Source organism: Bombus huntii, chromosome 8 (genome assembly GCF_024542735.1).
Source record: "Bombus huntii isolate Logan2020A chromosome 8, iyBomHunt1.1, whole genome shotgun sequence".
In the NCBI taxonomy this organism is placed as follows: Eukaryota; Metazoa; Arthropoda; class Insecta; order Hymenoptera; family Apidae; genus Bombus; species Bombus huntii.
The window spans coordinates 10,268,215-10,278,806 of NC_066245.1; the positions used below are offsets into that span (position 1 = coordinate 10,268,215).

At 28.9% G+C, this 10,592-nt stretch overlaps 3 protein-coding genes across 9 annotated transcripts; 2 read left to right on the plus strand and 1 right to left on the minus strand.

Moving 5' to 3' along the window:
• Window positions 1-145: 145 nt before the first annotated feature.
• On the plus strand, window positions 146-2,954 carry LOC126868544 (tubulin-specific chaperone E). 3 transcript variants are annotated; one of them, XM_050624101.1, is made up of 8 exons: window positions 146-268; window positions 559-741; window positions 816-1,205; window positions 1,286-1,567; window positions 1,675-1,804; window positions 1,872-2,160; window positions 2,243-2,460; window positions 2,774-2,954. In XM_050624101.1, exons 2-8 carry the CDS (start codon window positions 560-562, stop codon window positions 2,864-2,866), a joined length of 1,584 nt encoding a protein of 527 aa, XP_050480058.1. In that variant the 5' UTR covers window positions 146-268; window position 559; the 3' UTR covers window positions 2,867-2,954. The 3 variants fall into 3 exon arrangements, with proteins under 3 accessions (XP_050480058.1, XP_050480059.1, XP_050480060.1); XM_050624102.1 differs by having other exon boundaries at window positions 175-395; XM_050624103.1 differs by having other exon boundaries at window positions 181-199.
• A 107-nt stretch (window positions 2,955-3,061) lies between these two features.
• LOC126868542 (general transcription and DNA repair factor IIH helicase subunit XPD) lies at window positions 3,062-6,919 on the minus strand. 4 transcript variants are annotated; one of them, XM_050624097.1, is made up of 13 exons: window positions 6,793-6,919; window positions 6,181-6,280; window positions 5,857-6,111; window positions 5,545-5,778; window positions 5,346-5,469; window positions 5,179-5,275; window positions 4,974-5,107; window positions 4,379-4,908; window positions 4,143-4,318; window positions 3,784-4,063; window positions 3,591-3,701; window positions 3,423-3,521; window positions 3,062-3,360 (listed from the first exon to the last, which is right to left on the minus strand). In XM_050624097.1, exons 2-13 carry the CDS (start codon window positions 6,211-6,213, stop codon window positions 3,226-3,228), a joined length of 2,208 nt encoding a protein of 735 aa, XP_050480054.1. In that variant the 5' UTR covers window positions 6,214-6,280; window positions 6,793-6,919; the 3' UTR covers window positions 3,062-3,225. The 4 variants fall into 4 exon arrangements, with proteins under 4 accessions (XP_050480054.1, XP_050480052.1, XP_050480053.1 ...); XM_050624095.1 differs by having other exon boundaries at window positions 6,740-6,919; XM_050624096.1 differs by lacking the exon at window positions 6,793-6,919 and adding an exon at window positions 6,516-6,655.
• A 282-nt stretch (window positions 6,920-7,201) lies between these two features.
• Window positions 7,202-9,488, plus strand: LOC126868552 (rRNA 2'-O-methyltransferase fibrillarin). Of its 2 annotated transcripts, none has more exons than XM_050624120.1 (5): window positions 7,202-7,354; window positions 7,812-8,143; window positions 8,219-8,392; window positions 8,672-8,917; window positions 9,011-9,488. In XM_050624120.1, the coding sequence occupies exons 1-5, from the start codon at window positions 7,342-7,344 to the stop codon at window positions 9,179-9,181; spliced, it is 936 nt and encodes a 311-aa protein (XP_050480077.1). In that variant the 5' UTR covers window positions 7,202-7,341; the 3' UTR covers window positions 9,182-9,488. The 2 variants fall into 2 exon arrangements, with proteins under 2 accessions (XP_050480077.1, XP_050480076.1); XM_050624119.1 differs by lacking the exon at window positions 7,202-7,354 and adding an exon at window positions 7,398-7,529.
• The last annotated feature ends 1,104 nt before the right edge of the window (window positions 9,489-10,592 follow it).

Genomic DNA, 10,592 nt, shown 5'->3' on the forward strand with positions numbered 1-10,592 from the left:
GTTTTATATATAAGTATATATAGTTTTAAATATGATTTTATTCTATTTGACTATCGTTCATGCATGAAATCGAGTGAATGGAAAGTATAGAAAATTACTATTGGTTCATCTATGTATAGTAACATGTCAACATATACACACATGCATAGGTAATACTATTTGAGTGGAGTATCTTACGCTACAGAGTTCCTAGTCCTAGGTATCTTAGCTGTATACAACAGAGAAATGTCATATTACCGTATATGACTTTTAATTTTGATTAAATCATGTCTGTATAGCCACTTATATTTGACCTAAGTATTATTTGCAATAGTATCCTGTGATAATCTTTTCTCGTTTATATCATTAATATTTTGTTAGTCTCATAATTTTCAATGATCATCTATTACATTGAGGTTAGGTTTCGAACCGCAACATGATATACATCAGTATTTATTATTAAAAATTATACCGTAAAGAAATTAGAATGATATTTATCGAATTGTGTCTTTGAAATAAAAAGGATGTACAATTCAAATATATTTTATGATTAATATCATTCAAATTTTTCTCTTTTAGTATGGTAGAAGATAAAAAATATGAAATTGACAGCCGAATTGAGTGTGATGGACATCAAGGTACATTAAAGTACGTTGGTCCTGTTGGTAAAACTAAAGGTTTGTGGCTTGGTATAGATTGGGATGATCCAACACGTGGAAAACACAATGGTACATATGAAGGAGTAAAATATTTTAAAGCTAGGTAAAACCATACAAAAATATAATTATATAATTAATTTAGTTATATATAAATAACATATTTTTGTTTTGTAATAGGCATCCTACATCAGGTTCATTTATACGACCAGGTAAAGCAAAATTTGGGATTTCTTGTCCTGAAGCTATTAAAATTCGTTATGGCCTTATCAATGATGAATTAGCTGGCATTGATAGAGACACCTTAACAAGCTTACAGAAAGAAATTAATGCACCCTTTTTGGAAGTTGTTGGTTTTTCCAAAGTAAATAAGAAGCAAAGCAAATTTGATCAATTAAAAATTGTGTGGTTAAGAGAACAATGTGTTAGTACTACTGGTAATCCTGGAGAATTAAAAGAATTATGTCCAAATTTGGAAGAATTAGATTTATCTAAAAATTTAATAAATAGTTGGCAAATTATAGCAGATATCTGTTGTCAACTTGACTGCCTTGTTCGGCTTAATCTGAGGTAGATTACCAAAATCTTATTTAAATATGTTAATAATAAGTAATTACCATTGTTAATATCTATTTTTATTATTTATTTAGCGAAAATTATTTACCAACTGAAGAAAATATGGAAATATTAAAAGATTCATTTTTTATGCTTAAATATTTAACTATAGCAAGAATGAACTATAATTGGTTTGACATTCAACGATGTATGAGTATGTTTCCATCTTTGCAAGAACTTTCAGTTTCTTTCAACATTGTGAACATCATACACAAGCCAATAAAAGATGAAAATTTAATGAAAATATGTAAATTAACTCTTGAAGGAAATTTGATATCTAATTGGGATGATATTCTTAAATTGGGATCGCTTCCACGGCAAGTTAATAACTTTAGTTTTGTGTGTGTGTGTGTGTACCATTGATTATAATTTGTATTAATATATTATTTATTAGTAAGATATTTATATTGAAGATTTTTTACAGTTTAGAGTACCTTAATTTAAATTCCAATAAGATAGACAAAATAAGGTTCCTAACTGTTGAACCAACAGCAAAAACCACAGCCTTTTTTAATCTGCGGCAATTACATATATCGCAAAACAACATATCAGAGGTAAAATAAATATTTATATGATATAGGTAAATTATAAAGTAAAATAATTTGATAATATAATTTATAGTGGCAATCTGTATCAGAATTAGAAAAGCTAAATAATTTGGAAGATTTGAAATTTAGAGAAAATCCTATTTTGAAAAATGAAAATTTAGAAACTGCACGTCAGTTAATCATAGCGAGAATTTCAAAATTAAAATCATTAAATGGCACTGAAATCTTACAAGATGAAAGACGTGGTGCTGAGTATGATTATTTGAAATTATTTCTATCGAAGTGGACCGAAACGGAAAATGATGCAGACAAGAGAAATAGGTTCATAATAGAACACCCTCGATATCCAACATTAGTTGCAAGTAAATAAAAAATACAATGAATACGTTTAAAAGTTAGTACTTCTTTAACTTTTAATCATGATATATTGTTCAAAATTTTTAGAATGTGGAATTTCTGATATTCCATCACCTAAAGTGAAAGTGGAAATGGTTTCTAACGTCATAACAGTAGAGTTTGTATGCCCAGATCATCCAAATCAACCTAGAGGAATTAAAAGAAAACTATTAAAAGATATGGAAGTTCAAAAAGTTATAGGACTTGCACAACGACTTTTTAGAACTGGAGGAAAAATTCCAAGACTTTCATTTATACAACAAAATGTAATTATAACATTTTACAATTTATATATGTATATTGGGGTATACTTGAGCGAAATAACAAGTTTGCGTTATCGTGTACTTTTTACGTGGAAGAAATCTTTTAAAGACACCCTACTCGGGGAGGGAAGACGGAGTAGTGTGGGATATTTATCCATTACGGTGGCCGCCGTCGGGTGCGACAGGATAGCGTTGCAAACTCATATCGTGCACCTAAATGTATTTACGTGATCATAAACTTGCGGGACTCATACACCCTCAATATATATTTGGATTTATTATATATTTTTTATACTACTTTTATGTAATTTTTTAGCTTTCGAAAGATGAAATACTTCTTGATAAACCGCTTCAGGAACTCCGATACTATTCAATACAAGATGGAGACCAAGTTATTGTAAGATGGTGATATTAAATGAATTTCATAGATGTAATTGTATTTTGTACACTGTTAAGATTTCATCACCATACTTTGTTATTAAACTTTTTTAATTGCATAGATATATTTTCTGTACCCTTAGTGATTTGCTGTACTTTGTTAATTTTTACTGTTAGTTGTGGTTAAATTTTTAAATATTAATTCTATTAATTTATAAAAATCGTATATTATTGGAAAAAATATTTTTCATTGCAAAAATTAATACATTTTATATGTACTATAATATAAATACTATACAAAACACAAGTTGCAGTATGTTTTTATACACTATACGTTATCATATTTGTTAAAAATGGCACAAACTTTGTTATAAATATCATATTAAATATCTAATTTTGTTGCGCCTTCTGTTCAATTTTACCATATTCTTCTTTTTCAAGTTGTTCTCGTGTCAATAGGGATAATCCTAACTGATTTTCACGTGTAAATGGTTGGGCCATTTGTCGTAACCAACGTTTACTTATCTAAAAGTTACGATTAATAATTACTAATATTTATTTTAGGCGTTCTAAATTTTGAGTTTTACCTGCACAGCTTCCTCGGTTGATAAATTACATAAACTATCAGTTAAATGTTCTTGTATCCATTTTGGTAACTTACTTCGTTTATCCATTCTCGAAAACCTCTAAAAAAATAAATATCGTCAAAGAAATGATTATAAAAAACTAGAATTATTTGTCATAATTTTTGTTACCTTGTCTGCAAATACCATTATACCATAATCAGTTTTTCCTCTAATTGCTCTTCCAACGCATTGTGCTGCGTGTCTCATTGCATCAAAAGTTAAAAAATCATTTTCTCTGATCTGTGAGAAGAAAGAAATGGTCATATTATTGATACTATTAATATAAATATTTATAAATCTACAATTTTGTTTAATAACCTACTTGAAATTGGTCACGAAGATATTCTAGTCGTGCTTTTAAAATACGCGATTGTGTATACACATAAGGAATTCCAAACATCAAAACAGCTCTTCCCAAATGATGATCAAAATCAACTCCTTCTGATACTTTACCACGTGCCACAGAAAGGAGAACAGCACCTCTTCCATTTTCACATGCTCGTATGTAATTTATAAGAGCTAAACTCGTTTCTGCGGAATCCTGAGTTTCAATAAATAGTAATTTGTGTCTTTGAAGTTGATCTACCACACCTTGATCATACCTATAAAAGTAAACTATAATTATATTATTATAATTAATTATTATAATGATATTATCAGTATAAATTAATTGAAACAAACCATGCAGCAACGACAGATTCCATGTATAAGTAGGAGGTAAAAAAACAGACTAAACCATCAGGAACAGTAGCTGCAAATTCAACTAATAGTTGACCATAATTTCTTATAACAGCAACATCTTCTCTTGTTTCATACTTTGACGAAATTGCAACTTGGTCATTACCTTTCGCTACAATCTGACATTATTTTTGAATTAATTTTTTAGTAATTAATATTCTAAACAATATCACACTTACCATTGGTAAGAGACAAGGTCTGGCTAATGTCATAGTAAAAGATGACATTATGACTGGATGAAAATTTAAAATTTTAGGATACATGTCTAATGGAGATAATGTTCCTGAAGTAATTACTACTGACTGAAATCTATCAAATATAGGTTTTATTGCAATAGACGAATCTAAACAAACAAAATGAAGAATTGGATTTAAAACATTAGGTGTTTTGTCATCAAATGGCTCCACAATAATTGTAAATCCTTTTGTATATGTAGATACTAATGTTGCCAGATGTGTCACTAATATAACTGGTGAAAAATCGGTTAAATCGGTTATCTCCATAGTACGTAAAAGAGAAGCTAGTCGTTCTGCACAAAATCTTAATGGTTTACGTTCTATTGAAACTTTTGTTTGAACATCTCTCAGAAACGCAGCAGGTGATTCTTGAACTACGTGTTGCACACGTAGACGCGTTTTTAAATATTCTACAAATCGTCTTAAAAAACCGACAAAATGTTCTGCATTTCTAATATTACCAGGAACCACCTCTATAACAAATATATATAAATTAAATTCATAATTATTCTAAGCAAATGTAGAATTAAGAATTTACCTTGCAAAATTTCATCTGGTAAGACAGGATTAGCTAAGATAATATCTGTTTCTCTTGCAACATGTGCATCTTTTAATCCTTCTACTAATCTCTCATATTCTTCTTTTAATTTATTTACATCATCTTCTCTCATCCTAAATCACAAATATTTATAATGGCTTTACAATTATATATTAGTCAATATAACATTTAAAACATAACTTACTCAGCCACTGTTTTTTCAAGAAGTTGTATATTGGCTGAACTTTTTTCTAAAGTTCTTCTATTAATTTTTACACTCATTGAATCAATGCATACATTATCTAAAATTAATTAAGTAGTTAGACTTTATTTAATTTTTGCCACATAACTAATGTATTAGCTGCATTGTACCTATATTGTGAGCTTCGTCAAATACTACTACAGAACTTTTGCTTAATTCTTTTGACACAGTTTCTGCAATCTTGGGATCTAATAAATAATGATAACTGTACACTACAATCTGGGCATGTAAAATCTAGAATTACATGATAAAAAACATTAGTGCTTTATATTGTCTTAAAATAAACAATCTGCTTACTGAAATGCTTACTGTAAACCTTGCAAGAAAATATGGACACCAATTGCGGTCTCTTCCATATTCTTTCAAATCATCAATGGAATATATGCCTGGTGGCATAAATTGTTCTTTACCTTCCATATCAAATCCTTCATAAAAATTACAAATTGGTGTTGATTCATCATAGTTATGTCTCTCACGAACATATGATGCTGTGAGAGAATGACAACGACCATCAACAATTTTGCCTTCACGTTCTCTGCTTACCTAATTTAAATCTATTGTTAATATACTCATTCATATAAGGTACATTTATTAAAAGCAATTAAGTTTGAAATTAATTACCTCTGGATGAATACACATATTTTTTCGTGAACTAAGAACTAAGCCAACAATTTTAGGTTTACTTTCTGTTTCTTTTTCATAATAATCCATAAGCTTTTTTAATTCTTCTATGACTTTTTCTATTTCTGGTACAGTACGGGAACAATAAATTAATTTTGTCACATCCAATGGATTTTCCAACATATATGCTACAATTAATGATAACAAAGTTATAGTTTTTCCAGTGCCTGATGGCATTTCCAATAAACAGTGCCCCTAAAATTATAAATAAAATTTAAATGTTAATTAGTAATCATATGACACAAAAGTGTTGAAAATACATACTTTAGCATCCAGGCCACGTTTGAGCTCAAGCATATATGCATATTGTTCTGGATAAATGTAATCGTAAGGAAAATATACAAGTAAGCCGTCAACGCTGATTCTGTAAATGTAAACATATAGTTAAACTTTATACTTTAAATAACTAAGAATATTGTTAAATGGAAATTTATGATTACTTCATATTTCTATATTTGTTATTAAATAAATAACAATTTTATACACAACAAATATCATTTATTTATTAATATAAAAATCATTAAGTTTCAAACAACGGATAAGGTTATATATATAACGTTATTTGAACTGGTCATTGCACATGAAAACGAATACATTACGTTTATACGCTTCATAGATCAACTACGAAACTTGTGTTCGTAAAACAATATTTTTTTTGAATATGTAACAAGAAATTTTTAATGTTCTAAAAGAATAATTGTTTAATTTATTTCAATACAAAACATTCTATATTTCAATATATGCATTCAATATGTTGTATAATTGATATTGTATTATTATAATATAGTAATATAAGACTTAGTATATAAGTTACAAAAATTACATTGAAACACTGCAATATATTACAATTTTGAGATTTTTAATTATATATATTACATAATTTATATTTTATAATTTTATAATCGTTGTTTTGTACTAAACCGGAAGAGAAATAAACACATAAACAAATAACGAGCACTACAATATAGATATAGGTAACATATTAAAAAGCTAACGAAGTCCTACTAATGTGCACTTATGTAAGTAAAGATCATACTAGAATTAATAAGGTTTAGTTATATTAGGTTTAATTTATATTATGCGTAAGATAGAAAAAAGTATATAAATTTTTTTATGTACTCTAAAAATAATCAATATTTGAAATAATTATAATCATATTGTAATCGTAATATGTAAATAATTTTAAATTTCAATAATATTTGAAAATTTTATACTAAATTATTCGTAAATTCTTAATATTTTCGAAGTGTGAATCGATCTTTACGTATCGATATATATTTAAATCGATATGCTGGTCTAAACCGGAAGATGTTCGCTACTTAATGTCGTTTCCGTGAGGATTTAGCGTCTGTACTGCTACACGTGCATGGACAGTCATAATTTAAAATAAATTAGGAACGTAAATTTATATACCTAATTTTTAAAATGGGAAAGCCAGGTAAATAGTAATCGTTTAAAAATATTATTCTTATATTTAATATCTTACAAAATGAAAGTTTTTTGACTACAACACGATTTCTACAATATAACTTAACTACAATAATAACTTATTTTATACTCATGGAGTATAAGACTATTTAATCTATAAAATATATACATGGATCTATTTGAACGTAATTAATCATTTTTTATATGAATATGTTGGGCATTCAGTCAGATAAACTATAATTTTTATATTTGTGTGATAGTATGTTACATTAACCTATATTTGTATATTTAAGATGTTTTTGAATTTATTTTCTGCTTCAAATGGTTTATGTACTGAAACAATTAAACCAATATAAGTTTTTATAACAATGCTCTCGTATATATGTTATTTAATATCATGTATCGTATTAATATTTTATATCAATACTACTGTATCTACTGTTGTTACAAAATTTATTTCATTACAGGATTTTCACCAGGTGGTGGCGGATTTAGAGGAGGCCGAGGAGGTGGACGAGGAGGAGGTGGACGAGGAGGTGGTGGTGGACGTGGTGGAGGCAGAGGAGGAGGAGGAGGTGGTCGAGGTGGTGGTAGAGGTGGAGGTACTCCACGGGGACGTGGAGGTAGAGGTGGAAGAGGAGGACGTGGTGGAGGCAGTTTTAAAGGTGGCAAAACTGTAGTCATAGAACCACATCGTCACGAAGGTGTCTTTATAGCAAGAGGAAAAGAGGATGCATTAGTTACTTTAAATTTGGTACCAGGTTCAGAAGTATATGGTGAAAAGAGGATAAGCGTGGAGGTACATAAGCAAGTTACTATAATTTGTTATGTTAATATGGAAAATATAATAATTACTCATATATGAATATTACAGGGAGAGAATGGTGAAAAAATTGAATATAGAGTTTGGAACCCTTTTAGATCAAAGTTAGCTGCAGCTATACTTGGAGGAGTTGATCAAATTCACATGCCTCCTGGAAGCAAAGTTTTATATTTAGGCGCTGCATCTGGGACTACAGTATCACATGTAGCAGATGTTGTTGGTCCAGTGAGTTTATATAAATATTTTGTTTAATACGTATAAATTGCATACATTAGAGCCACTTTAGTATATTATTGCTAATTTGGTGTCGGAGTTATGCTACAGAAATCACATTGCCGTTTTTCTGATTGAGTAAGATAAGTTATATCTTGCTCCAAAAAGACGTTTGTACAAAATTAACAGTTTACCTTTTTATTTAATCTATGAATTGCAATGAGACCTACATTATGCCTACAAATCATTTGTAATACACGATGATAAATTTATTCCTTCTCCTTATTTTAGGAAGGATTAGTATATGCTGTAGAATTTTCTCACAGATCTGGTAGAGATCTTATAAATGTTGCTAAGAAACGAACAAATATTATTCCCATAATTGAAGATGCGAGACATCCTCACAAGTATAGAATGCTTATTGGAATGGTAGATACAATATTCGCTGATGTGGCGCAACCTGATCAAGCTAGGATAGTAGCTTTGAATGCCCAATATTTCCTGAAGAACGGAGGTCATTTTGTTATTTCTATTAAGGCAAGTATATTAATTAGTATTTTAATAGATTTCAAATATTGTATTATTTTTTATTTGTGTCTTTAAGTTTATATAGTCATTATTTTGATTTAGGCGAGCTGTATAGATTCTACAGCTCAACCTGAAGCAGTATTTGCCTTGGAAGTAAAAAAATTAATTGCTGATAAACTGAAACCACAGGAGCAAATCACATTGGAACCATATGAAAGAGATCATGCTGTTGTAGTTGGAGTTTATAGGCCGCCACCTAAAAAAGCTACCTAAAATTATGCATATGTATATATGTTTTATTTAATTGTTAAGATAACATTATAATGATTACGAATATATGCGATAAATTTTAATTACGAATGAAGATGTGAAAATAATCTGTAATATAATGTAAAGTAGACAGTTATCCAGATGATTCGAACATTTTCTACAAACAGAATTTATTTCATTATTGTACCTGTGTATTTTGTATACAGAAAAAGACATACACGTACGAATGTTTAATACAAAATTTATATTTTAAATATCATATGATCAGTTCACTTATACTTTCATACAAATAAACGAATTTTAAAAGCCATATAGTATATTTAATTGTATACAGCATTTATTTTTATTTTAAATGTTACCCAACTTTAAGAGATACGCTTTATATGTTTTTAGTACTGCAAAAACAAATGAAAATTACAATTACATCTTATAAATTCTTTTATTCAGATAAACTCTTCAAAACTAAATTTTTCAACTTATGTAAAAATTATTTAAATTAGTTTGTATTATATTCTCACATTTCATTATGTTACACATGAACTAAACAAAAATGACTCGTCCACCATTAAATACATCCAAAAGCGGTAAGATGCTTTCATGAATAATTATAACCATAAGTAACGGTAGAAAATTATTTTTAGGAAATGCTATCGATGAAAATCGTAGACCATCAAATAAAGCGCTCAAATTTAAAAAGTCGATAACTACAGCAAGCCGTAAATTTAATTCAACTGTGAAAACTCTAGATCGTTTAGTAGGAGGAGCAGATGTTCCCGAAGAAAGCGGAGACGTATCGAAACCATCGGAAGAAACTGTAGAGCAAACTGTTGTAGTGGAATCAACATCTAGTGTGAAAACTGAAGATGGAAAACTTATTCGTACAGCTGGACCATGCTGTACTTGTATGTCACAAGTACCAGGATCAACCGGGTATAAATATTATTTTTTACATCCAATTTTTAAAAGGGAGTGAATTTATATTGGAGGAACGTTTAGACGAATCGAAACGTTAAGAAATCATGTTTATACAAAATATTGTCTTGTAAATGCAGAGATAAGAAGGTGGATGAAATGATCGACTATGTGCATCAAAATTTACAAGAAGCGGGTAAAGCACTGGCTACCTTAGGCGAGAACTTTGAGCACGATTCAAAGGTTGAGCCCTGTACGCAAGTAGAACCGTCATGAAATTGGGAAAATGGGGGTACAATAAATAAATAAAGTTTCTTTATAAGATTGAATATGCGAATAAATAAAAATGAATGAACTAGACTGTCCTTTAAAACTCCCAATTTCGTAATACGAATAAACTCGTAATCCGTTATTTAAAGAAAATTTAGCCCTGTAATATTATAAAACATAAATATATATAAGGTAATACACGCAAATTGAATTTATTTTTACAAAAGTTAAT